The sequence below is a fragment of the Balaenoptera borealis genome (assembly GCF_965194805.1).
Source record: "Balaenoptera borealis genome assembly, chromosome: 20".
In the NCBI taxonomy this organism is placed as follows: domain Eukaryota; kingdom Metazoa; phylum Chordata; class Mammalia; order Artiodactyla; family Balaenopteridae; genus Balaenoptera; species Balaenoptera borealis.
In genome coordinates this window covers 21151194-21178184 of record NC_138879.1, presented here as the reverse complement: position 1 = coordinate 21178184, position 26991 = coordinate 21151194, and the positions used below count along the sequence as shown (strand labels likewise).

At 52.6% G+C, this 26991-nt stretch overlaps 3 protein-coding genes across 4 annotated transcripts; 1 reads left to right on the top strand and 2 right to left on the bottom strand.

Moving 5' to 3' along the window:
* Positions 1-4051: 4051 nt before the first annotated feature.
* Positions 4052-7540, bottom strand: RND2 (Rho family GTPase 2). The gene is made up of 5 exons (XM_082372867.1): positions 7385-7540; positions 6819-6906; positions 5895-6004; positions 5088-5222; positions 4052-4879 (listed from the first exon to the last, which is right to left on the bottom strand). Exons 1-5 carry the CDS (start codon positions 7484-7486, stop codon positions 4613-4615), a joined length of 702 nt encoding a protein of 233 aa, XP_082228993.1. The 5' UTR covers positions 7487-7540; the 3' UTR covers positions 4052-4612.
* A 1427-nt stretch (positions 7541-8967) lies between these two features.
* VAT1 (vesicle amine transport 1) lies at positions 8968-15847 on the top strand. 2 transcript variants are annotated; one of them, XM_082372856.1, is made up of 7 exons: positions 8968-9451; positions 10802-10816; positions 12392-12599; positions 12998-13168; positions 13273-13362; positions 13924-14165; positions 14323-15847. In XM_082372856.1, the coding sequence occupies exons 1-7, from the start codon at positions 9044-9046 to the stop codon at positions 14404-14406; spliced, it is 1218 nt and encodes a 405-aa protein (XP_082228982.1). In that variant the 5' UTR covers positions 8968-9043; the 3' UTR covers positions 14407-15847. The 2 variants fall into 2 exon arrangements, with proteins under 2 accessions (XP_082228982.1, XP_082228983.1); XM_082372857.1 differs by lacking the exon at positions 10802-10816 and having other exon boundaries at positions 8970-9451.
* A 152-nt stretch (positions 15848-15999) lies between these two features.
* On the bottom strand, positions 16000-25631 carry IFI35 (interferon induced protein 35). Its single transcript, XM_082372860.1, has 7 exons — positions 25422-25631; positions 17755-17844; positions 17243-17390; positions 17066-17172; positions 16777-16963; positions 16575-16681; positions 16000-16350 (listed from the first exon to the last, which is right to left on the bottom strand). The coding sequence occupies exons 1-7, from the start codon at positions 25425-25427 to the stop codon at positions 16159-16161; spliced, it is 837 nt and encodes a 278-aa protein (XP_082228986.1). The 5' UTR covers positions 25428-25631; the 3' UTR covers positions 16000-16158.
* Between the last annotated feature and the right edge of the window lie 1360 nt (positions 25632-26991).

Here is a 26991-nt window from a genome sequence, read left to right as displayed (position 1 = left end):
AGGCACAGGGGCTAAGCAGGGTAAGGGCCCCCTGATTCCAGGCTCATGGGAGGTAACAACCTTGCTGAAGGAGGCCACTGCTTTGTTGCTCCTCTCTGGGCAGCACCTGCCTCCCCCCTCCCTACCTTCAGGCTCCCACCTTCCTCTGGGCCCCTTCTGCATGGTGGTGAAATCTCACAAATGCAAGCTTTTGCCCCTGGTGGGAGTGGGGGACTGGGGAGATAGCAGTCAAGAGGGAGAAACCTGACAGACCCAGACGGTGGCAGTCTCCCTCCTGCTGACGCCCCCTCCCACTTCCCTGTCTGCCCCTCCCCTTTGTGGTTCAAGCTTGCCAGCAACTGCCTCTGTCTCATTGTGCTCTGGGGGAAGGGGAGAGTCAGTGAGTGGGTGTCTGTGTGCATGAACATAAGGCCTCTGGGTTCATTCTGACACTGAATGAAAAACTCACCAATTATTCGTCCAATCTCATTAATATGCAGACAGACATCTGTTATTTAGGAGTCAACAGCAGAGGCATTTTCTTGGGGGGAGGGGCACTTATGTACGTGTCCCTCTTGTCTCTTTGGCTGCTGGCCGGGGTAGCTGCTTGGGAATCACCCCACATGCCTGGACCTGGAGCCTCCCCTCTCTCTGACCCTCACCCCCAGCCTTGAGGAGAGGGAGTAGGGGATTGGCTAGAAATGGAGAGAGACCTGGGAACCCAGCTGAAAGGGGGAAAGGGGGGAGAGGGGCTGCACTGTGTAGAAGAAACTCCTTTGTTGGCAGAGAGGGAGGGGGGGATACTCAGAAGAGCTGAACCCCTTTCCTGGGGAAGAGAGAGTAGTGTAGGGGACGACTGTACCAGGACTGCCTGCCGGGGTCCTGGTGTCCACCGGGAACCTGCGGGACATGACCCCTTCCCCCCACCTCCCTCAGCCTGCAGGACCAGTCTGCGTGTATCGGGACTGGGGTCACTATGGCAACCTGGTGCCCTCACCCAGACTTCAGAAAAGGTAATGGGGGGAGTTCAGAAAAATGGGGAACAGAGGACATCCTTTGGAGGAGTCGCTAGACCTCTCTCTCTAGCCCTCAGGATAGGTATGGGGACGAGACACCTGACCTGCCCCTTCCTGTCTTCTGGCCTTCCTCCACTCTGAATCCCAGCACAAGAGGCCCTCTCCAAGAAGCCTTTCCTTATTCCATCAGGCCTAGTTCAGAGGCACTCAAGCCTGGATGTGCACGTTGTAAAGAATAAAGGTCAATATCAGTTCAGCCCCCTTTAAAGGGTCAAACAACTTTTCGACATCCTTTTTCCTCTCTGAATCCTCCTCAGCAACACAGTGAGGCAGATGTGGCAATCAGCTCCCTTTTCCAAGTGTGAAAACTGAGGTTCAGACGCCTGCAGGGCCTCACTAAAGGCTCCCCAGGGAGGAAGCAGCAGAGCTAGGACCCAGGCCCTCGGACCTCTGCCTCCAAATATCAAGCGCTTTTCATGACTGTCCCTCCTGGAAAGGCTGGAGTCATAAGGGGATGACCCTCTGTCAGCTGAAGCATTTCAGGTGTTTGTTAGACCAAGACCCCAACCCCTAACCCATTCCTTCCTTCCCCCTCCTCCCTCCAGGGCAGGCTGATTGCTGAGGTTAAGAAACACTGGCAGCATCACAATGTGATTAGTTGTTTATTTCATTAAATGATTAACGAGGCTACATTGTTTCCCAAAGGGGTGTCCAATTTGTGGGGGAAACAGCTGCAGAGGAGGAAGCTGGGTCTGACTCCTGCATCTGGGATGGGGTGGCGGAAGGTCCCCTCCTTCCAGCCTGCAGGGGCCTTTGAAGATCTAGGAACAGCCCCATTCCCTCCTCTCACCCTTTGGGCTCCTCAGCCCAGAGGCACAGCCCGCTCTGTGGAAATAAAACGTCTGGCAACCCAGACCTGCAGAGGGGACCAAAATCTGTTCCCGGTGGTACTGGAAATGTATTAAACTTTGGGGGTTCCTCCAGCTGATTTATCTTCCTAATTATGTTTGTTTTAGGCAAATATTTAAATGTGTTTGCATTCCCTGAGCATGGCAGGAGAGGGAGGTTGGGAGAAGAGAGGGGGTGCAAACACTCCGTACTTTGAGCCTGGTTTGTACCAAAGTCCAAAGTGGAGATGAGAAGCCACAGACAAAAATCCCAAGACAGTGGTATGTCAGGCCCCTGTGGGGGAAGGGTCAGGCCTCTGGGACCAGACTGAGATCCACCTAGCTGAGCCCCAGCACTCTCCAGCACCCTCAATCCAGGACTCAGTATCCTTGCAGGGGATCTTGGAGTCAGCCCCTAACCAGGTCTCAGTTTAAAAGGGTAGGGTGCCCGGTGCCCTTGAAGCTGTCCCAGAATCCTTGAGGAGATTGGCTGAGATGGACCAGGACAGGGTCTTGGAGGAAGAGGGAGGATAAGGAGTGTTTGATGAGCCAGGAGTGGGTGGGGATTTCCTTTCCTCTCAAGACTGGGCCCTGGCATAGGGAAGAGAGAAGCTATTTTATTTATTTATTTTTTGGCCACACTGCCTGGCATGTAGGATCTTAGTTACCTGACCAGGGACTGAACCCGTGCCCCCTGCAGTGGAAGCGCAGAGTCTTAACCACTGAACCGCCAGGGAAGTCCCGAGGGAGAAGCTATTTTAAATGACACATCACAGAGCCAAACCCCCTAGACGCCCTCCCTGCGCCCCCCACCCCACCCCCACCCCAGCCCCCCATCACCTCATCCAGATAACCATCTATCCAAAAACCAAATCTGGTCCCTTCATTCTCTGCTTGAAATCCCTCATGCTGCCTCACATCCTCAGAATGAAGCCCTGGTTCCTTTGTGGGCCCTGCAGCAGCCCCCCTGTACCTTCCTAGCCTTGTCTTCCGCTCTCCCTGCCATGGCAGCCCCAGTCGTGCCATGCTCTTCCTCATCTCCACGTGTTTGCACATGCTGTACCCTCTGCTCAGAGTGCCTTTCCTACCCCTTCCCTGCCTGGCAAACTCCTCTTCAACCCTCAAGGACCTGGTTCAGAGGATGGGCTTCTGAGGCTGTAAGGAGCTTCCACAACCAAGGAACCATCACACCTGGGGTACCTCTCTTCCCCACCGGGCTGGCCTCCAGAGCACAGAGACTGGTCCTTTCAGAATCCCAAGCCAGTGTCTGGCACACAGTTGGTGCTCAGTATACATTTGCTGAATGAATGAGGGAAAGATGGGCTGTGAATTAGGTGGGGATCCCAGCAGATGGGAGGGTAAGGTCTGTGCTCTCTCCCAGAGTGTGTCTGAAGAACTGGCTGGGGCTGGGGGAGGGGAGAGCCATGGATGGTTCCTGGGGGAGAATGTCACCGAAAAGAGGCCAGTGGGATCAGAGCCAGGGAGGGAATACAGGACAATGTGAAACCAGACTCCGGAGAAAACAGACCAGCACTGTCTTTCCTGACAACAAGTGCTCTGGCTGGCCCCTCCACTGTCTTTCCTTCTGTAGGGGGTTGGGGAGGTGTGACCCTCAACTCACATCTTGTGCTCCCTCCAAAATCATCAAGGCGCTCAGGATGGAAAGAGGGAGAGAGCCCCTGCCCCAGCCTCCAAGGAGACCCCAGAATCAAACTACTGTTCCCTTGGGAAACCACTCTGTAAAGGGTCACGCTGATGTGGAGGCTTTTGATGCCCTCCCTACACCCACAGCTCCCAGGGCACCGGCAGATTCCAAGTTGGGGCTGGACATGGTGAGCAAGGGGCCTGGACCACTTCAGCAGGACCCTTCCCACATTAGCAGGGGGCCCCAGTTGGGCTGAGTAATGAATTGCACATCAGTCCACTTTAAAACCCCCTAACGGCTTTAGGATTGTCTGGCTCATTAACTGACATGAATATTCCCAAGATATCTCTCTCTCCCACCTCTGGCTCCTAAAAGGACACTGCTGATCCAACCCATAGCTTCTTCCTCTGGTCCATCTGTGGGCATCGACAGGGAAGTTCTTACTGAAGTCTAACTTTCCCTCCTGCTGCTAGAGACTGGTAGACAGATTGGTTTTTTAGAAAGCAACAAAACTAAAGCCACAGTCGTTTTCCATGGACATGGGCTTTATTTGGGGACTCTTGGGGGAAGGGAGGGAGGGAGCTAAGACTGGTGGGTAAATCGGGGGAGAGGCTTCTCAACTTGCTTTTTAATTTAGTGCATGTTGCCTGGAGGTTAGGATGAGCGAGAACAGCTGTAGAAGTGAGAGGAGAGGAAGAGGGAAGGTCAGAGAATGGAAACTTTCCTTGGGGAAGGAAGCCAGGACTAGGATATGGGAACTGAAGGTGGGGAGGGAAGGCACCCTTCATATATTGAGACTCAACCAAGGTCACTGCTTGATGCCAGCTTCCCCAACCCCCTGGCCCCATCCCAGCTTCCAGCCCAGATGCCTGCTCTGCTAGTTCCCTCAACTTGCCTTGGAGAGGAGCTGAATGAGGATGTGGGGAATGGGGGTACCCTTCTGCCTCCAGCTTCCCTGCCCAGGAGAACTGCTCACTCGCCCGCCCTAAAGTCCCAGCCAGAGTCAGGAGGTCAGGAGGCTGGGGGCCAGCAGGGGGACAACTGTGCCTACACCTCCCCTCCTCACAGGCTGCCCACGGGGCCCTTCACATGAGGTTGCAGCTCTTGGCTCTATCCTTGTGTATCTCGCCCTCGTTTCCGGTCCCATTCCCGTTCCCCCGGTCCGGCCGTCCTGCCAGCTGAGTAGATCGCTGAAGTCCCCGGCGTGAGTCAGTACGGCGCAGCTGCCTATGGCCCCGGCCGAGGGAGGCCACTGTGGCCACGTGGAAGACATCTCTGACGCTGCGCTCAGAGGACCGGGAGGAGCACTCCACGTAGGACACGGCCCCCACCTGCTTGGCCAGCACAGTGCCCTGGAAGGATGGAGTGAGTGGAGAGAGTTACAGGGAGTAGCCTGCAGCTCAGCAAGGGGCAGGGAAGCTGAGGGCAGGGGGGGGTCAAGGGATCAGGTCAGAGGCCAGGGCAAGGGATTAGCCAAATAGGGTGTTTTCAAATCAGAGGCTGAGAGGGGCAGAGGTGAGAGGTCTAGGCTGGGACTAGGTCAGAGATCAAGGGTCCCACCTGTTCATGTGTAACAGGGATAAGCCTCTGCTTGGACAGCTCCCTCAGTGTGGCCAGGTCGGTCCGCATGTCTAGTTTACAGCCAACCAGCACAACCTTGGCATTGGGGCAAAACTCCTGAGTCTCCCCTTGCCACTATTTGGAGGAAGAAAACAGAGTTATGCAGGGGTAGAAGGCGGCACAGGGTGAATCCTTGCTCACAGCATGCAGAAACCACGCACCTCTCTGGGCTCTCCCATGTAAGCAAGGAGGTGAGAGTGGTGGGCTTGGGCTGAAAGCAGGAAGGGTGTGGGAGAAGGGAAGGGCGGAGAGGGCCGGGGTGGGGCCCTGCTTCTACCTCAGTGGCCATGAAGGGTCTGCCACCCCCTTTCCCAAATTTGCTCCTGGGAACAGACCAATTCCGCCCTCCCTTCCCCTCACTGGGAACTGGGGCTGCCTTAGCCGACTTCTGTCCATTCACCATGGGCTTTTCTCATGGAGATAGGGGCCTGGAGAGGAGACCACAGGGCTTTCCTGATCTCCAGCAGCAGCATTCCTATCCCCTCCATCTGGGGCTCCCACACCCAAGGAGATGGGGAGGGTGGATGAGAAGTCCCTTGAGTACTTCTCCCTGTTGTCCCCCATCTCCCCCAGATGCCATATCCAGCTCTGAGGACTGATTTCCAGGAAGTCAGGGGGGGATTGGGAAGGGTGAAAGCTTCACACACACTCTCCCTGACGGCCATGCTCAGCTGTAATTCCCTCCTCCTGGCCCATGTGTTTTCTGGTCCCCCTCAGTCTAGCTGTCCTGCTTCCCTAGGCTCCCACCTTCTTGAGGACACTGTCCAGTGTTTCTGGTCGGCTAATGTCGAAGCAGATGAGCACAGCATCCGAATCAGGATAGGCCAGAGGCCGGACGTTATCATAGTAAGAGGAACCTGAGAGAAGACAGGGAGGGAGGGGACAGACGAGGGTCCTGAGTGTGCAGAAGGCCTGGAAGGGAATGGGAGACCTTAGCAATCCTGGTCAAGGGATTCTGAGCAGAGAATGGAAAAGAGCAGGTATTAATACCCATCAAGGAGTCTGTGTTTCTCCAAGGAAGGGAGTAGACAGAGGGGAGGTTAGATGGCAGAAAACAGCTCTCCACTTCTCTAGGGGGTTCTCTAAAAGTAATCATTCTTAATCTTTTCTGAATCTTTGAGAAGCTCATGAAATCTCTCAACATTCTCACAAAATTTTGCATGTGCTTTCTGGGCTTTGATAGACATCTTCTAAAGCTCTCCAGGGGAGCCAAGTAAAAATTTAAAACAAAACAAAAAACCCCTCCCTTTTTGTAGGGGAAGGGGCCGGGGCAGAGCCCTCCCACCCTCCCGGGACTTGATCTCAGATTTCTATAGTTCAGTCTAGAGAAGCAGTTTCCTGCCCCCGAAAGAAATTCTAAATGTCTTTCCTAAACCCAGCCCTATCTCCTAAGAAACATGTTCCAAAATAAAAGCCATTCCTTCCCAACTTTCCCAGGTATGCAGAATCCAGCTGAGGGGATGGGATACTGGGCTTTCTCCTTCAGGACAAGGTTTCTATGTGTCTCTGAAAGCTCTGCCTAGTTTTCCTGGCTTTAAGCAGAAAATTAATTTTCCTTCCTCCTAGAATAGGATGGATGGGCTGGGTTGACCTGGAGCCTAAGGGTCTAGCCCGGGGAGGAAGCAGGGTGGGGGCCTTGGAAGTCAGGGTGACCCCGAGGGACTTGGCTACCTGAAGTGTCCCACATGTTGAGCTCAATGCGGCGCTTGTCGATCTCAAAGCTCGCGGTATAGTTCTCAAACACGGTGGGGACATAACTCTGCAGACACGAATGGCTCAAGATGAGATCCTCCAGTCCTCACCCCAGACAAATGCCCTCCTCATTCCCACACCCCGTGCAGCCCAGCCCGAGGACACAAGTTGGTCCGGTGTTGGGCAAAGGGGAGATCCCGGGAGCGGCTGCCTCAGCGGAATCTCTGCTAGGCTCCCGGACCCCCTCCCGGTCCTTTCAGGCCCTAGTTCTTCGCCTCTCCAATGCCCAGGACCCCCGACATTCCCCTAGCGCCCCCTCCGGGATCCTCCGGTTCTCCCAAACCCCATTCATCTCACCCTGCTCCCCAATGCCTCCCACCCCAAACCTCTGCAGTCCTTTCAGAAACCCCAACGCTTTCCCCAGTCCTCCAAGCCCCTCTCTCTGATCCCTGGTTACCCCAGCACCCATTTCCGTCCGTCCCCCAGGCCCCAGTCACCCACCCCCGCGGCCTCAGCGCCCCCCTCCCAAGACGCCGGTTCCTCACCCCGGGGTAGGCGTCCTTGGCGAACACCTGCAGCAGCGCCGTCTTGCCGCACTCCGCGTCCCCCACCACCACGATCTTGCAGCGGCCGCTCTGCCCCTCCATAGTCCCGGCTACGCGCCGGCCCCCCGCGCAGCCCCCCTCCCGGGCTCCGCTGCCGCCTCCCCCGCCGCTGCAGCTGCAGCCGCTCGGGCCGCCGACACCGGCATCTCTCGGGCCCGCGCCGAGCCCCCGACCAGGGCCGCGGCCCCCCCTGCGCCCCGCCCCCAGCCCGGCGGCCGCGCCCCCGGCCCCGCCTCCCGCCCCGCGCTGCCTGGGGGCGGGGCCCAGGGAGCGGGGCGGAGCCCCGAGGGAACAGGGGCCCAGGAGAAGGGTTCTAGCGCGCGGGTGTGGTCTAATGGGTCCCTTCGGGTTTGGGATGTGCTGAACCGGGTTATTTGACTGAGTTGACTTCCTTAGGGATGGGGGAGGGGCAGAGTTCGGGGAAAGTTCTGAGGGGTAGGGTGGGAGCTGCACAAGCGCGAAGCTTGGGCCTTCTGCGTACCACACGTGAACGCCGGTGTGCTAGTGCGGACACGCGCGGGGGAAGCCATCCACTTTCTGAACAGAAGGGGGCGCGAGAAGGTAGGGGGAAAAAGGGCGTCTTTTTGGTTCGGTCTCCCTCCCCCACTCTAAAGTCCCGGCAGGGAGTCTTGGGGATGTATAGGCAAGGACTCCAACACACCCACCCGGACAATGGTGACGCCCTGGCTTTCCGTTCCCATGGCAACGGACTGCCTGGCCTGGGGCTGCGGTGATTTAACCGCGGGCCCGGGCGAGCAGGGAAGCAAGGACTGAGTTTCTCCAGCCAAGCGCAGGGTGGAAAGTTTTGGGGAAGCTGCGTCCTCTGGTGGATGCTTCGGGGAGACGGAGACGGGGACAAAGAAGAGGAAGATAGAACTGCCCAGGGTGACAGCCCTGCTGGAGCCAGAGACAAGCTCTAAAGTCATTTCAGGCTTGATTCGGAGTCTAACAATAATCAAACCTCTGTTTTGCATTTGCATGGCATCTTTTACCGTTTAAAAGCGCTTCTTTAAATAGAGGATACTCGATTTAATTTTATCTTTACCCTGTAAAGATTAACTAGAGCAAGCAACACCATCACCATTTTACAGAAAGGACAATTGAAGCACAGAGCTTTAACAAAGTCAGATGGCTCGGTCACCCTGCTCCAAGTTTGCCACTGCAAGCAAAGAATGGGTCTCATATGGGTCGTGTCAGAGCCTGAGGAACAACTCGGTTGGGTTCCGCTCCACAGGTGGCTGGCTCCCCACATCTGATGTAAGCTCAGGTTTTGGGATCGTCCTTCAGACTGTCCCTTAATATATTTTTAGCTTAATTATTATGAATAAATAAGTAAATTAACTCGCAGTCTTCATGATCCCAAGAAGGACCTCGCGTGGGCCCGTACCCAATAAGCACCTCCTCTCCATTTACAGCGCTCGCGCCGCACCTGCACGGTGGCCCTGGCCCTTTAAGTCCGCGCTCGAGGCCCCGCCCCCATCCCGGCGCCCCGCCCCGCCCGCTCCGAGTCCGCAGCCTTAGCAAGTCCTGACTCGCGCCCCGCCTTCCCCAGCGGTGCACTCTTGGTCCAGCTGTGCGCGCACGTCGAGCGTCCCAGCCATGTCCGCCGAGAGAGAGGTAGCCGAGGCGGCCACCGTGGTGGCGGCGGCCGAGGCAGGGGCTGGAGAAGATGCCTCTTCGCAGCTCCCGAAGGCGGAGGCAGCCGGCGACGCCCAGCCACCCGCGGCCTCCGAGGGGCCTGTCACCCCTTCGCCGCCGCCGCTGCGCTGCCTGGTGCTCACCGGCTTCGGTGGCTACGACAAGGTGAAGTTGCAGACCCGGCCGGCCGCTCCCCCGGCCCCCGGGACCGGCCAGCTGACGCTGCGCGTCAAGGCCTGCGGGCTCAACTTCGCCGACCTTATGGCCCGGCAGGGGCTGTACGACCGGCTGCCATCGCTGCCCCTCACTCCCGGCATGGAGGGCGCGGGCGTGGTGATCGCTGTGGGAGAGGGAGTTAACGACCGCAAGGTGAGCGGGCCAGTGCAGGGCAGGGCAGGGGGAGGCGGCGCAGGCCAAGGGGCAGTGGGGCACGAGTGGGCGGGCGCCATAGGTGTGGCAGAGCGGGGGGAAACTGGCACGAACCCGGGTAGACGGGCATGGAAGACGTAGGAAAGGAGCCTGTATTCTGAGGCTCCTGGAGAACTGAATTTATATTTGGGGGTGGGAGGTTGAGATGAAGTAATTGCCCGCTCCCCAAACACTTTAATTGTGGCCGCCGCCCCGAAACGGTGCTGGTGCTGGGTGGGTGGGGAAACAATAAGGAGCCTATGCGCATGCGCACAATGACCTTTACGGCCCCCTCCCACCACCCGTGAAACCTATCCTGTACCCTTGCCCACTAAACACTCCGCGGGTAATTGTGGTCTGTGACTCTGAGTGACTGTCGGTACCTTTTTCCCGCGAGGGAGCTATGTAGTCGGGGTTGGGCGGGGGCGCAGGGCCGTGCCAGAGCCCTAGTCACATGCAGCCCCGTGGTCTGTGGGGGTGTGAGGCGGCCCCTCCCAGAGCAGGGCCTTAGAGACAGGCACGCCCATCATGGAGGAGAGGGAGTCTGCCACCCCCTCCTCCCGCGCACCGGCCTTATCCTGCCAGTGTGATGGGGGTGGGGGGTGGGGGTGGGGGTGGGGACGGGGTGGGTTGGGGTGGGGGGCGAGATTGGGTGTCTGGATCTTTGTCTTGGGCTCTCTGTCTCCCGTGACTGCACTATCTCCTCCGGTGACTCAGCCAGCAGACCACGACCCCGGGCTGCCCTTGGGAACTTTGGGCGGAACCCACCTCTGTCTTCTCGTAGAGGACCCTCTACTCAGAAACCGGGCCGGTGCCCGTTTGGACTGGGGAGGGGGGTGTGGCACCGTGAGCAGGTCGGCCCAGCTCTGCCGGTCTGTGACTCCTTTTTATTTATCATTAATCTTGGCGACAGCCCCAGGCACCGGAGAGTTTCAAATGGCCAACTTTTTGAGAGACTTGGGGTGAGGCCTTTGCACGTCATCTGTTTAGGGGTTTGTTTTCAAATCTGGTCCCTGCAAGAGAGACTCATCAACTGCAGACTTTCTTCTTGCCAGACCTGCGGGTCCCAGATCTCAGAGCTGGAATTTTTGGATTTATTGTACAGGCATACGTCTCCTTCCTCCTTAAAGGGCTTCTCCCTGGAGTCAGCTCTGGCCCCACCCTTTCCACCGACTTCTAAATAATCCTACTTTAAGAAGGTGCTGAGAAGAATTTTTTTTTTTTTTTGGTGGAGGGAGTAATAGTTCATGTTACTGCTGAAGGCCAACCACCTAACCTCTTCTCCCCACACTTTCCGCTTCGTAAATACAGGATATCCTGTCCAGGGTAAGAATATGATGTAAGAGCCTGGATTCAGAGGGGAGAGCCCTCCCTCCCTCCTGATATCTGGGCTGGGGAAGGGTCATGGGCCTGCCCTGTAATGGGCTGAGGGGTGAGCATTAGCCTGGGTAAGTGGACCTTGTTCTGGGCCAAATCTGCGACTGGCCACCACCTGGACTGACCACTACACTTTCCCCAGCTCTCCTGGGTTATTTCTGAGTCCGCTAGTCCTGAGTCCTGGGGTGGGATGCTTCCATTCCTCAGACCTCATCTCAGGCCGGTGCTTGCAGAGAAAGATCCTACTCTGCCCTCAGTACTCCTCCTCAGTGGAGTGTGGACATGAAAAAGGGTATGTGTGGGAGTCCCATCCCCCTGCCGCATGGATCCCAAGTCTCGTTAATGTACAGAATTCCCATCATTCCTGGCAGGGACCAAGACAGACTCGGATTGTCCTGGAACAGCACCCACACCTCCCTCTCCATGCTCTTCAGAGGACCATGAGAGGCCTTCCTCCGGAGACTGCCCCCTTTCCCCTGTCCTCCCCTTGACCCCAGTTGTTAAACTGGAGGGGAAGGTCCTGTTTCCTTTGCTCCCTTTCCCTCCTGCAAGGAGGCTCTTGTGCAGGTGGCTGAGGGTGTGGGGAAGGGGAGGGGGGATGCCTTTTCCTGGTAGGTGGGATTGTGTGGCTCTCCTTGGCCATCACTCCTCCCCCCAGTCTCTGGGTGAAGCTTCTTTCTGAGCCCCCAGTGGTGGCTCAGATACTTCTCCTGAGGTAACAGCCCTAACTGCTCAGAGACCTTTACCTGCACTTTGGTATGGCCCTTACAGCATACGGCCCTCTTCCTTCAGTTATTGGATTGGTGACCTCCCCTCCTTGCTTCTGATATTGTCGTCATTGTTGTCCTTATTATTAGCTAACACTACAAAGTTCTTACTATGTGTCAGACATTAGGCTAAAAACCACTGAATGATTTTTTGCTACTTAATCCTCATTAACTGCCCTATTTTACAGATAGGAAAACTGGGGCTCAAAAAGGTTAGATAATTTTTATTTGCCCAAGGTCATAGTGTCAGTAAACAGTGGAGCCCATTTTTTTTTTAAACCAAAGCAGTTTGGTCTCTTCACCAATATTTCATGCTGCCCTAACTGTAAGCTTCTTGCATTCAGGGATCTTACACAATAATAAAGTGTAAGATCTGTAAAATGGAGATAAAGATAGTATCTTCCTCAGGGGGCTGACGTGAGGATTGAGTGTTTATATGTAGAGCACTTACAATAGGGCCTGGCCGTTGGTAAGCAGTCAATAAAGATAAATTGTTATTGATGATATTATTATTACTATTGTTATTATAATAACCATTACCACGAGTACTGCTGCTGCTTGTACTATTACTTCATTGCCAGGAAGAGGGCCTTGTGCATAGTAGAAGGTCATAAATTACCAGTGGGTGAATGAATGAGTGAATGAATGATGCGCTTTTTCCATTCTTTTTTTGTAATTAAAGTATAGTTGATCTACAATGTTGTGTTAGTTTCTGCTGTACAGCAAAGTGATTCAGTTTCTTTTTCCATTTTTCAAGGTAGGGGACCGGGTGATGGTGTTGATCCGGTCAGGCATGTGGCAGGAGGAGGTGACTGTGCCTTCGGCCCAGACCTTCCTAATGCCTGAGGCCATGACCTTTGAAGAAGCTGCTGCCTTGCTGGTCAATTATATCACAGCCTACCTGGTCCTCTTTGACTTTGGCAACCTACGGCCTGGCCACAGCGTCTTGGTACACATGGCTGCAGGTGACAGGCACCCTCCATTTATCCCCTTTCCTTACCCCACCCAGATCTCCTTCCAGGCCTCTTCCCTGCTGCTTGTCTGGACTGTTGTCATGGCAACACTAGCTGCCTCGGCCTATGGTGCCCAGAGGCCTCTGCAGTGTTGTTGCCGTGGTAACATTCAGGCACCGGGTCCAGCCTGGTGTGCTATCCATAGCAACGTGCCCTTGCCCAGCACCTCCTCCTTGCCAGCCATCCTCCCCCCAATACTCAATCTTGGAAATTAGACATGGGATGATGGGAGAGAGCCTCAAGATGAGCCCAGGCAAAATGAAGGTGATGGGCTGGATCCTTGAGAGGTGAGAATGGAGAGTGGTGGCTGGACGACTCTGTCCCCGCCTTATGAAAGTGTCTTGCTTTAGGGGGTGTGGGTATGGCTGCTGTGCAGCTGTGCCGTACAGTAGAGAATGTGACGGTGTTCGGAACGGCCTCAGCCAGCAAGCATGAGGTGCTGAAGGAGAACGGAGTCACACACCCCATCGACTACCACACGACTGACTACGTAGAGGAGATCAAGAAGATCTCTCCCAAAGGTGGGGTCAGGGAGTGGGAAGGGGTAGGATGGCATGGGACAGGGAGGGGGGTCTCCAGATCTGTGGATCCTAATGCTGTTCCTGGGCCCCCTACTTTGTGACAGGAGTGGACATCGTCCTGGACCCTCTAGGTGGGGCAGATACGGCCAAGGGCTACAACCTCCTCAAACCCATGGGCAAAGTAGTCACTTACGGTGAGTTAGTGGGCCGGGGCTGGAGGGGGGAGTTAGGGGAAGCAGGGTGGGGTCTGAGGGGTAGGATATAGGGGCCCGGGGCTTTTGAATGCAGAAGGGACAGAGACTCCGGTGCTCTGTAGGAAGCATCACGGTTAGGATGGTGCTGGATGTTGCATTCAGATTGCTCCCTCCTGGGTGTAGCTACTGTCCTTCTCGTTCATGAGTCATAGCAAATTCTGTGTTCTTTCTGTGTTCTTGTTTGGGGATTATTCCTGATGCAATATCAACCAGTCTGCTTTCCTCTGTCCTACCTCCTGGGCTTCTTGGGCAAGTTGCGTTTCCATTTAAAGAAACTACTTCACACCAAAAATAAACAAATATATAAAGATTAGAGCAATCTTTGAGTCGGCTAGAGTCCATCTGGGCCAGGTAGCCAGCAGGTGGGAGGTTCTCCTGTCACTCCCGGGCGCCGGTATGGATAATTGTAAGGGGCCCGCAGGGGGCAGATGAGCTTGGATCCAGACACACAGGGATGTGCCTGGCACCTGGATTCACGGGCTGTGTCTCCTCGTCCCCCAGGAATGGCCAACTTGCTAACGGGCCCCAAGCGGAACCTGATGGCCGTGGCACGCACATGGTGGAATCAGTTCAGCGTGACAGCTCTGCAGCTGCTGCCGGCCAACCGAGCCGTGTGTGGCTTCCACCTGGGCTACCTGGAGGGCGAGGTGGAGCTGGTCAGCGGTGTGGTGACCCGCCTCGTGGCTCTGTACAACCAGGGCCACATCAAACCGCACATCGACTCCGTGTGGTCCTTCGAGAAGGTGAGTGTGATGGCCCTGCAGGGAGGGCCTGGGTAGGACCCGTGAAGGCTGGGGTCCCTAGGGGAGGAGTCCTGGGAGGAGGAGGGCTGACTCCTTTAGGCTGGCTCCCTGGACGGGCCGAATGGCGCTGGGAGCAGAGTCTTATCTTCCTCTCCAGGTGGCGGATGCCATGAGGCAGATGCAGGAGAAGAGGAACGTGGGCAAAGTCCTCCTGGTGCCTGGGCCGGAGAAGGAGAACTAGGCAGGGGCTGGGAGACCCTCAGGGCCCAGGGAAGAGAGAAGCTGGGAAGCCACGTGCTGTTGGCCACCAGACCCTCGCGGTTCATCCTCTATCACAATGCGCTGCCCTCTTTTCCCCCAAGGTCTCTGCGGTGATGTCCTCTCCCCTGCCCTGTTCTTTCTCTTTAGTCAGGGCTTCCCCCTCCCCGCTTCCTGCCCTCTGAAGAGGTTGGGAAGTGACCACTTGGATGTCTGGGCCCTGCCAAGGGGACAGGGAGGGTCAGAGGGAGGCCGGCCGCTTCCTGCCCCCACCCTTTCCCCGGGCCTCGCTGTGCTGCTTTTGTGCCAAGGTTAGCCAATCCCTTCCCGTCCTGTTCCCTGTGCTTCCGCCTCCGCCTCGTCTCCCCTCCTGCCCCCGCCCCACACCTCCCCAAAGAATCGAAATGCCAGCTCAGGATATGGGGCCAATCTGTGTGAATCCAGCATGTCCCTGTGTCGCCCTAGTGTCCCCTCAACCCGGGCCAGCCAGCGCCCACCTTGTTGTAAGGCCTCGTCCTCTTGTCCCCAATTTCTCGAGCACAATCGGGCTTCTCCCACCTCCAGGGGTTCTGCCACTCTCCACCAGGGGTGCCTCTTCCAGCAGGGGCGGGAGTCAGACCTGCTCCCCTAGGTCACCACTCTGGGGGAGGGACACGGAGCCCCCTCACCCTTCACTGAGTTCTCTGGATTTGTTCTCAGTGCCTTAGCAATGGAAACCTTGCTTGTGTGTGTAGGGGGTCCCTGCCTCACACCTCCTCCCCCCGTCCTCCCCAGTGCCTTCCTTGTTCTGCTGGAGCTGGGGTTTCACTGCTCCCCAGTCCCATAGCACTGCCAAAAATCTGTGTGTGTGCCGGTGTGTGGGGGGCCAGCCCCTAGCCTCCGGGGGCCCGTGCCATGTCCTGTCTCTGGGGCTGTCATTTCTCTATGGTGGTTGAGGCGAAAGAGGCGGGGAAGCTTTCTCAGCCTTGCAGCTAAGTGTGGCACTTACCAGCCAGAGCTCTGAGAGGCGATGCCATCTGTCTCTTGTTCTGGGACCAAAGTAAAAATCGAAGCACGTTCCCCATGTAGTCACGGAGGCCCACTGTCTCCTCAGAGCAGGGAGGCAGCTTTTCAGACTCAGCCCCAAACTTTGTTTACATGGGTGGGGAGATGGGACAGGGGGTCAAAGCGGGGGTTTAGGACCTGGGCCACTGGAACCAAAGTGGGGACTTCCCGGGGCTAGGGGTGCAAGTCCCTCTGCCCTTGGATCTGGAATTAGGGCGGGTTATTGCCCAAGCCAGTGCCAGTGGGAGGTGGGGGGAGGGGCTCAGCCTCTTCATCATCTGAACGAGGCCTAAATGTGTGAAGTGCGATTTTCACTTCTGTGTACCCACCCCGTTACCGAAGCTGCCTTTGTGTTTGTGTCAATAAAAAGCCAAACCCTGGGTCCTGGATGTTGCCTCTGATAGTGGAGGGGAAGGGGAGCTTGTGGAAGGCCAGTGCTGCTAGTGGAAGGCTAGGGTTTCTCCCTCCCCCCAGCCTTCTTCCATGGCCTAATCGAGTTTCCTTTCTTGAAACAAAATGAGGAAGAAGATCATGCAATGCAGGCGCTTTTACTGTTCTCGGGCAGCGTTTCACAACTCATAGTCCCTCCTGCCGTTGACCAGCATGATCTCTCTCTCCTGTATATGCGTCCAAGCCCAGCCTGGTTTGAGAACCTTGGCAGAGGGGCGGGGGTAATGAGCAGGGCAGGCTCCTAGCCCAATTTGGCAGTGAAGACTGCCAGGCCCTGCTGTCCCAGGGGCATGACTGTCACGGCTTCCACTTCCCCGCCCCCACGGGTGGGCTTCTGGAAGTGGATCTCCAGGACGTCTTGTAGCTCCGGGCCATCCAGGACATCAGGAATGTTGAGCACCAGCACCGAGTGGGGCACTGGCTGGGACCTGACCTGGAAAAGGAACCGGGAGCTGGGCAAGGGCTCGTGCAGGTTGGGCTGGGGGGTCGGGGGGGCAGAGGTCGGGGCAGGTGGCGACCGTGGGAGTATGGGAGGGGGCAGGAGGCCTGGAGAGGTTGGCAGCGGGTAGGTCGGTGGGGTTTCGGGGCTGTGATCCTTCCCTGGGCAAGGCAGACAGGTTACCGGGTCCAGTCCCCATCTTCCACCTTCCCACTTACCTCAGCCTTCTGGATCTTTCCACTCATGTAGGGAGAGACTCTCAGAGGGAACTGCTGCTTACCCAGTGGCACTGTGAATTGGCCCATCTGGCACAGGTGCTGGGCCACTGCAGGGACAGGGAGCGGGGGCCCTTCAGCATCAAGGGCTCTCCCCTCCCGTGGCCTGGTGCCTCAGCTCTCATCTCGCCGACAGGGCCCTTACCTGTATCCTTAGCGAAGCCCAGCATGACACCGCCTTGCAGCAGTTCCCGCGTCTCCACATCGCCACCCCCGTTCTTGCTCTTGCCAAAGAAGATCTCCAACTTGTCCAGCAGCTCCTCCTCACTTAGCTTAAGCCCGGCAGGAAACCCACTGACCAGTACTCTCTGTTCATTCATCTGGCTGGACACCTAGGGGGAGGCAGGAGGGAGTCATCCCAGGCACAACCCCACTCCCTTGTGCCCAGGGGCATGGGGCCCCGTGCAGATCCCAGGGCCCTGCCATTCTGTCACCTGGATGGTGGTCAGCATGGGCAGCTCCAAGGGCTGGACCTGCACCCGCAGTCGGAACCCTTCCACATCGATCGTGTGCTCCGTTTGCTGCAGCACCTGCTTGGCCACTGGGTCGGGGAGCAGGGTCAGTACTTAGGAAGCCTCCCAGCCTCCCTCCCAAGGTTTCCCGGAGCTCACCATTGGGGTCCTCAAAGGTGACCAGAGCAGAGCCTCCAGGCAGAGGGTAACAGATCCGCAGGTTAGAAACCACAGACTTGACCGTATCCTTGCCCTGCTGAATGTTTCCTCGGAACACCAGGGGGGTCTCAGGCACTGGGAATGGGACCTGGAGGTGGGGGAGGAGAGGCTGATGCAGATTTCAGGGTTGGGAGAGTGCCCCACTCCCAGGAGGAAAGCACCCCCAATTACATGCGACTGATGCTGAGTGCCAGGGATGAACACTGAAAGAAGAGCTGGGTAACTAAGTGGATGAATGTGGGTCAAGCATGTACTGGCACTTTACATGCAAAATCTTAGTTTGTCCTCACACAAACCTGTGAGATAGGTAGCTCCACTTTACAGAGAAGCAGACAGTTTCAGAGAGTTCAAGTAACACACTCGAGGTCACACAGCAAGGAAATGGCAGAGCCAGGAGTGAAACCAAGACCTCCCCAGCTCTTTCTACCAGGCCATACCCCCTCCCAGCTTACCTTGTCTTGGGGGTTGTCCCTGAGCTTCCTTTTCAGCTCCTGTAGCCTGGTCTTTAGTTTGGCCTGTTCCTCCTGAAGGGCTTGGAGGGCCTATTGGAGCATAGGGGAACAACCAGACATCCACCTGCCTTTCCAGAGAATGAATGAGCCAGGGAAAGGGGGCCGCTATTCTGGACACTCCAGGAGCAGAGTTGATGCTCAGCCTGAGAACAACCCAACCCCTTTACCCTGCCCTGGGCTCGTCCTGGCCCAGCCTGGCTGCCCCCATCTCAGCTGCTCTGAAAGGCAGGAGCCTTTGCAGCAGCCACGGCTGGGTCATTCCTGGAGACCTAGAGTTTAACAAACACTGATTGAGCTCCTGCTATGAGGTACTGGGCATGACACAGGCAGTGGAAGAAAAGGGTCCAGTGCTTAGGCCTGTATAAAACGGTACTCAAGGGACTTCCCTGGTGGTGCAGTGGGTAAGACTGCACTCCCAATGCAGCCTGTCTGGGTTCGATCCCTGGTCGGGGAACTAGATCCCGCATGCATGCCACAACTAAGAGTCCGTATGCCGCAACGAAGACCCCACGTGCCGCAACTAAGACCCAGCACAGCCAAAATAAATAAATAAATATTTCAAACAGACAAACAAACGGTACTCAAGCCAGTGCACAATCACACGACTGATGGTGGAGGAGAGGCTGATGGTGGAGGACAGCGGGAATTTGGAGGAGGGACTGTCCCAAAGGGGTTAACAAAACTAGGGAGGCCTCAAGGAGTAGTAGGGGCTTACAGTTGCAAGATGTCATAAGACTATCAGCTAACATGTGCTAAGCCCTTTATATGGATTATACCACTCATGTCTTGCAACAACCTTATGAAATAAACACCCTCTTCTTATTTTGCAGATGAGGCAACAGTAGCTCAGAGAGGTCAAGTGACTTACCCGAAGTCATTTGGCCCTAGGCAATCTGACTCCGAACTCTTAATCTGTACTTTACGGTGAAGAAATCAAACTCAGAGTAGGGGAGTAATTTACCCCACATCTCCCAGCTTGTCCCATGACTGCCACCCTTTCTGCTGTACCAAGCAGCCTTTCAGGCTGGGTGTGATTTGGAACAGATCCAGAGAGAGCTGACAAATGGGCAGGGGAGTGACACCAGGGATGGGAATAAATGCACCTTTGTTTGTGGGATGGAGAGCTCACCCTGTGGTTGGAAGCCTGATAAATAAGGTCAGCTCGGGGAGGTGTGAGCTCACTGGGGAGGACGGGACTCTGTCCTGGCCATCTCTGTGTCCCAAGTGTTCAGCAGAGTCCCTGGCACAAAACAGGCATGCAGTAAACCCGTGTTGAATGAATGAATGAAGTGAGTGAATGAATGAAGTGAACGAATGACAGAATGGGAACATATTACAGTGGGTGTTGAATAATTCAGTGTGAGTTCACTCTATTTTAAGCAGAGGAAAACTAGGGCTTGACCAAATAATGCCGGCTAATGAGTAGTGAGAAATAATCAGTGACTTTCAGGGGTCAGTTACATGACATCAGTGAGTCAGGGGAGCAGGTGCAGTGTGATATGGAGAGGTGGGGACTCTTACATCCTGCAGACAGCATGTCCCAACTAAAGTGGCAACCCCTTCTCGGCTCTAGCCAAGTTTTTTCACATGGAATGTGGTCTCAGTATCCTATATCTTCCCATTTCTAAGGGAAACCAGAAATCTGGATTTTTATTTGAAAAAGATGGCTTGATTTTAAATAAATATGAAAAATAAAAGTTGGATTCAGTCTTTAATCCATCCTCTTTTTACTTCTGCTTTAAATCTTGATCTAATTATACATATTGTTTGGAAATCTAGTAATTGGCAATGCTATTTAATAAATAGCTTTAAATAAGTAAATTTATTTTTAAAAGCTTCATAAATACAATTTTAAAAAAACATTAAAAAACATCCATCCACCGGTGAATGGATACAAGGAAAAACAAACAAACAGACAAACAAACAAATTCAAGCCAGAGAGTTTATCAGTGGGAAAATGGGGAACTAGTGAAGATTTCTGAAAGAGGGAGTGAGGTGATGGACACAGTGTTGAAAAGAGCGCAATCCAGTCATCAAAAAATGGACGGAAGACCTAAATAGACATTTCTTCGAAGAAGACATAAAGGTGGCCAACAGGCACATGAAAAGATGCTCAACATTGCTAATTATTAGAAAAATGCAAATGAAAACTACCATGAAGTATCAGCTCACCGGGTCAGAATGGCCATCATCAAAAAGTCTATAAATAGTAAAGGCTGGAGAGGGTGTGGAGAAAAGGGAACCCTCCTACACTGTTGGTGGGAATGTAAATTGGTGCAGCCACTATGGAAAACAGTACAAAGGCTCTTTAAAAAACTAAAAATAGAGTTACCCATATGATCCAGCAATCCTGCTCCTGGGCATATATCCGGAAAAGACAAAAACCCTAATTCGAAAAGACACATGCACCCCAATGTTCATAGCACTATTTACGATAGCCAAGACATGGAAGCAAGTTAACTGTTCATCAACAGATGAATAAAGAAGATGTTATATATATATGTGCGTGTGTATACACACACACACACACACACACTGGAATATCACTCAGCCATAAAAAAGAATGAAATAATGCCATTTACAGCAACATGGATGGACCTAGAGATTACCATACTAAATGAAGTAAGTCAAGATGAGAAAGACAAATACCATATGATATCACTTATATGTGAAATCTAAAAAAAATGATACAAATTAATTTATTTACAAAACCAAAACAGACTCACAGACATAGGAAACAAACTTATGGTTACCAAAGGGGAAAAGGGGTGAAGGAGGGATAAATTAGGAGTCTGGGATTAGCAGATGCACACTATTATGTAGAAAATAGATAAACAAGGACCTACTGTATATAGCACAGGGAACTATATTCAATATCTTGCAATAACCTATAATGGAAAAGAATCTGAATAAGAATACATATATGTATAACTGGATCACTTTGCTGTACACCTGAAACTAACATAACATTGTAAATCAACTATACTTAAAAAAAAAAAAAAGAGCTGGCAGTGATGGCAGGATGAACTGGAGGAGCAGAAACTGGGGAGTGAGGAAAACAAGCCCAGACCTGTGGCTCTAATTCTCACAGACGTGACAGGAGCTGACCTGAACCTCTGGCACCGGGCACAAGGAGCACACACAGATGAGTACATCTCAAGAGGAAAAGCTGCCAGACTCCGGATGTTGTATTAAAGCGACAGAGGGGACAGACTGGAGAGGCGATGCAACACCGAGGTTGCAGACTTGGGTGTCCAAGGATTTGGTATAATGTCATTGACCCAGCAGGCAAGGGAAGAGAGCCAGTAGTTACTGGGGACCTGCTAAGTGCTTGGCACAGTTGGACTCCATCCCATTTAAGTATCACAAAACTACCTCCTGTCTCCAACTCCCAACTGAAACTTCTCTATCACAGACTTCTTAAGGACAACACAGGCTGATTGTAGTCACTTACTTGAATTCAACTATACATGCTATTTATTTACTTAACATGATAACTTGGTCTCTAAATGCAAGCCAGTATCCATCTGGTACTCAACTGAAAAAAAAAAAAAGGATCTGTTTTACACTGAGCTCATTGAGAGACTGTAAATTCCGGATACTTAGGGGTGAGTTAATGATTTGAGGTTCATTTGACTACATGCATTCTTCTGCCTTACTTGCCAAGTTTAGAACCTAACCACTCCTAAGATAAAATCTCATGCTATCTGTGTTCATCATAGCAGTACTGGGAGGCAGTGTAATATAGGAGTTAAGAGCACAAGTTCTGGGGCCAAATCTCCGGGGCTTACATTCAGCTCCTCTTACTACTGCCAAGACAATGGGCAAGTTATTTAACTCTCTGTGCCTTGGTTTCTTCATCTGTAAAGTGGGAATAGCAATTTCTACCTGTAATTTTATTTGGAAAAGTAGTTCCCGGCATATGATGAGTGCTATGTTAAATGTTTTGTATTTTAATAATCCCCATTTGATAGTTGAGGAACCTGAGGTTCATCAAGGTTAACTAATGGGGGGAGTTCCCTGATGGCCTGGTGGTTAGGATTCCAGGCTTTCACTGCCGTGGCCCGGGTTCAATCCGTGGTCGGGGAACTGAGATCCTGGAAGACACGTGGTGTGGCCAAAAACAAAAAAAACCCACAAAAAACAAAACCAAACAAACAAAAAAACTTTGGCCCTAATGGGCCAAAGTAAGTCAAACCCAAGGCTGTTGAAGACACAGAGTGTCAGGGACAGGACTTGGTGGATCGGACTCTGGGTTAGAACAGTATGTGGTAATGGTAGAAGCCAAGAGGATGGAAGAACTCATTCAGGGACGGAGCCCTTAAAAATGTGATCTTTGAAGATACCTAGTCAGGAGTCAGGAAAGATAAAGGAATGCAGAGAAGAAAAAGAAGGCATGGGGACTTCCCTGGTGGTCCAGTGGGTAAGACTCCACGTTCCCAGTGCAGGGGGCCTGGGTTCGATCCCTGGTCGGGGAACTAGATCCCACATGCATGCCGCAACTAAGAGTTCACATGCCACAACTAAGAGTCTGCATGCCGCAACGAAGATCCCATGTGCCGCAACTAAGACCCAGTGCAGCCAAAATAAATAAATAAATGTTAAGAAAGAAAAGAAAAAGAAGGCATGGTCAGGGTCAGGGCCAGGATTAGGTAGCATCATAGACACAAAGGAAGAGGAGTGATGAAACAGAGGCAAAAGAAAAGGAGGGCTACAGGAAGTCCCCTCCCTCATTTGCTTCCTTATTCACTCATGCAACGATCAGCTACCAGGCATCTACCATGTGTCGGGCCCTGTTCTAGCCTCTGGGGATACAGTAGTGAACCAAACAGACAAAACTTCCCTGTGGAGTTTACATTCTAGGGGATGAGCCAGATAATAAACACAATAAATAAGTAAAATCTGCAGTATGTTAGTGATAAGTGTTATGGACAAAAACAGAGAAGGGAGGACAGAGAATGTTGGAGTACAGTTTTAACTGGGGTGATCAGAGTAGGCCTCGTTGAGATATTTGATCATATACTTGAACAAGATAAAGGAGTCAGCCGTGTGTATACGTGGGGGAAAGTTTTATGCAGAGGGAGCGGCAAGTGCAAAGGCCCTGAGGTGGGAGTTTGTTGTATGTATTTGAGGAACATCAAGGAGACCAATGTGGCTGGAGCAGAGCGAGTGAGGGGGGAGTGGTGGGAGATAAAGTCACAGAGAAAACGGAGTGGGGCCATGAAGGGCCTTTCACATAAAGTGAGGTGGGAGACTGCAGGCAGGCTTAAATGCTAACAGGATAACTTGGCTGTTGTGTGAATAGACTGATGTGGGGAAAGGGCACTAACAGGGAGACCACTTAGGAGGCCATGACAGGGTCCAGGTGAGCAATGCTGATGGCCTGGATCAGGTGGTAGCAGTGGAGGTGGTGAGGCGCAGTCAAGAGTTTAGATTGATTGAGGGAATTCCCTGGCAGTCCAGTGGTTAGGACTCCACACTTCCACTGTAGGGGGCATGGGTTCAATCCCTGGTTGGGGAACTAGGATCCAGCAAGCCGAGCAAGCGTGCCACAAAAAAAAAAAAAAGAGTTTAGATTGATTCAAGTTGCTGATGGATTGGAAGTAGGATGTGGAAGAAAGAGACGAGTCTGTGATGACAGTAAGCTGTTAGGCTTGAGCAACTGAGGGGAAGGAGAGCCACTTGCCGAGATGGGAAATACATTGGATGGAAGAGATTGGGGTTTACTTTGAACATATTAGGGATGAAGTGCTTATTTGACATCCCAGTAGAGACGTAGAGTGGTGGTTGCCTCTATGATGTGGCATCCAGGGAAGAGGTCCAGGCCATGAGTATAAGTTTGAAAATTATCCAAGCAGAGATATTTAAAGTCACAAAATTAAATGAGATCAACACGTAGAGGTCCAAGGGCTGATTTCGGGGGGCAACCAACACTAAGAGATCAGGGGAACAAGGAAGAACCAGCTGAGGAGAATGCAGAGGAGGGGCTAGTGAAATCTGAGGGAGAGCAGGCATGAAGAACAACACATTTAAGGCAGAGGAGCCCGCAGCTGTGCCCAATGCTGCTAACAAGCCTTCTGCCAGGAGGCATGAGAATGACCGCTGAGACTGAGCAACAAAAACAGTCCTGCTTATCATAAGGAGATGGTCAGTTCACGTGCAAGGATGATTATTGTAGCCTTGTTTACAATGGAAAAAAAAAATATACATGTCCAACAAGAAACAGCTAAATATAAAATATTTAGCAATTAAAAGACAGTAATAAAGAACATTTAACATGAAGAAATGCTCACAATAAGCAAAAAAAGCAAAATATAAAGCTGCCTATAAATACATTCCCTATTCTGTTGACTTAAAATGTTTTAATTCATGAGGATATTTATTAATGCATAAAAATGCATAAAAATTCTGGGAAGATAGACATCACAATGTCATTAATAGACACTGTCTCTCAATAATGAATTTAGGGTGATTTTTTAAAAATACAGTTTCCTGAACCCACCTTCCTTCTTTCCTTTCTAATATGTAAAGGCCCTTTAAGAGAGCAGTTTTAGCAGAGTGGGAGGAGTGAGGGGTGGCTGAACTGGGTAACTGGGGATATGAAAAGGTTGGCAATATTAACAATAATGAACATGTATTGAGCACTCAGTATGTGCCAGGCAGCGTGCTCAGTTTTTACTGTGTATTTTAGGGATTGTTTAGTTTAATTCTAGCAGGTAGGTATTCTTGCGTGGAAGTGTCACTATCATTCCCACCAAACAGATAAGGAAATGGGGCTTAGACTGTAAACTTTAGAGAGGCTAATAACTTACCCAGGGCCACACAATTGGAGGAACCAGGATTTGGAACCAGGCAGGCTGGCCTCTAGAGCCTGTCTTCCTTCAACATTTGAGGGGCAAATGAAAAATTTCCAAGCAAGAGACCTACATATTTGTAACAGACGGGGTAGTATCAGGGAGAAAGACTGAAGAAACTAGGGAAATGAGATTCATTCACTCAACAGCTGTTTATTGAGGGCCTACTGCATGCCAGGCACTGTGCTGGGCACCGGGGATCAAGGGTGAACAGGCTGAGACAGAGGACCAGCCCGCAGAGGGCTTAGTCTAGCACGAGCAGGGGCGATCAGGGGTCGGGAAAGGGGGGACCACAGCAGACAGGGGGAAGGTTAGGTCTCAGAAGAGGAACACTTCTTCCCCTCGCCCTGAAGAGAGGCCAAGGTGACATTTAGATGGAAATATAAGGAGGGGAGGAACTTGTTGAGGAAGATCTCAGGAGATAAAGGTGTGAGCAATTCTTAAACTTTTTGGGGTCACAGAACCCTTTGAGTATCTAATGAAAACGATGGATTCTTTCTCCAGAAAAATGCACATCCACACAAGGAATTCATGATCCCCTGAGATGCAGGTTATAGAACTGTCTCTGAGGCAATGGATTAGGGGACCAACTCCCTAGCGGAGAGGTCATCCCAGCCGTCTCTCCCCAGACCTGTAGCAGGTCTAAGAGATGGGCAGGGAGAGGGTTGCCTGCCAGGCCCTGGGATACCTGTAGATTCCTGGCCAAGAGGAGCATTCCTCTGATTCTCCCCACCCCCAAGACCCTCCTCTCACCATCATGGTCTAAGGTCCAGTTAGCAAGGGCTGAGGCTTCAGAGCTGGCACAAAGTGGCAGGGTCCAACGCGACTAAAGTCTTGCTTGCACTTTGAGGAGTTTTAGTCTCCCCAGCAGAGCCTGAAAGACACTTCTTACGGTTCTTATGCAGGCTCTTTGCTTTCACTTTCATTTCAGTGAAGTCCCTGCCCTTCCGTACTCCACCCCTGGGTGGCTTCCTGGTCTTCGAACTTCCCCCAGCTGTGAGGCCTCAGGGGAAGTTACCCCACAAGCAACTACAAACTGAATGCTGGCCCCAATCAGCCATTCATTCCCAACCTAGCAATCCCAGCACAGGCCTATTGGTAGAATTTTGTCTGCTTTGTTAATGGCTATTTCCCAAGAGCTTAGAATGTTGCCCAGAACATGCAGATGTTGATAACTGAATGAGAAATGCAACCAGGACAGATAAAGCCCCATCAAGTTGATGAAGCTGTAGCAATAGCCAGCACTTGAGAGCTGTTATGTGCCCAATACCAATTCTGCTTTTCATGAATTAACTCAACCTTCAAAACAACCCCTTGAAGTTGGTTCCATTTTCCCGATGAGATTCTAAACTTGTGAGGCATAGAAGTGTAGAAACCTGCCCAAAGTCACATTGCTAGGAAGTGATGCATGTATACAAATCTGGTTGGAAGAGTATTTGAACTTGAATTTTTAGTTAAAGGAGGGTTTAAATATAGTTCCATTTGTGACTGTGAGTAGGCAAGCTACTTATTGGAGACATCGAACACTTAAGGGTGAGGGGCTTCCCTGGTGGCGCAGTGGTTAAGAATCCGCCTGCCAACACAGGGTACACAGGTCCGAGCCCTGGTCCAAGATCCCACATACCGCGGAGCAACTAAGTCCCTGTGCCACAACTACTACCGCGGAGCAACTAAGTCCCTGTGCCACAACTACTGAGCCTGTGCTCTAGAGCCCGTGCTCCGCAACGAGAAGTCCGCGCACTGCAACAGAGTAGCCCCCGCTCGCCGCAACTAGAGAAAAGCCTGCACGTAGAAACGAAGACCCAATGCAGCCAAAAAAAAAAAAAAAAAAACCCAAAAAACACTTAAGGGTGAGATGAGTCGAATGAATATACATAAAACAGTGCAGGATGTAAGTTTTCTATTTTCACCTAGTCCAGGGCTTCCTACTCAGAGTAACTTACTGAGCCCCTTTCTCAAGCCCCCACCCCTCACCCCAGCTGAAAGTGTGCCAAGTGTGAAGCTTGGCAAATAGGGCCATTTGAATCCTAGTTCCATTTAGTGACTTAGTACCAGCTTGGCTGGAGAACCTATTTCATCAGTAACACCAGTCACAGGTAAGTATCCAATGAGAGGTAAAATGCTATAGAAGGGCCGAATGCCTTTCCTGTAACACAGTGGTGACAATCCAGAGCCCAAACCCCTTGAATCACACCCTTTCTTGCCTGTCTCTGCTAGCCTGACCATTTGGGGACCTCTCCTTGGTCCCACTAGGAACGGCTGCTTTGGAGCTCAGGTCTTCATTGTTGGTGTCCATCCCCATCTAGAGCAGTTCTCCAGTGTG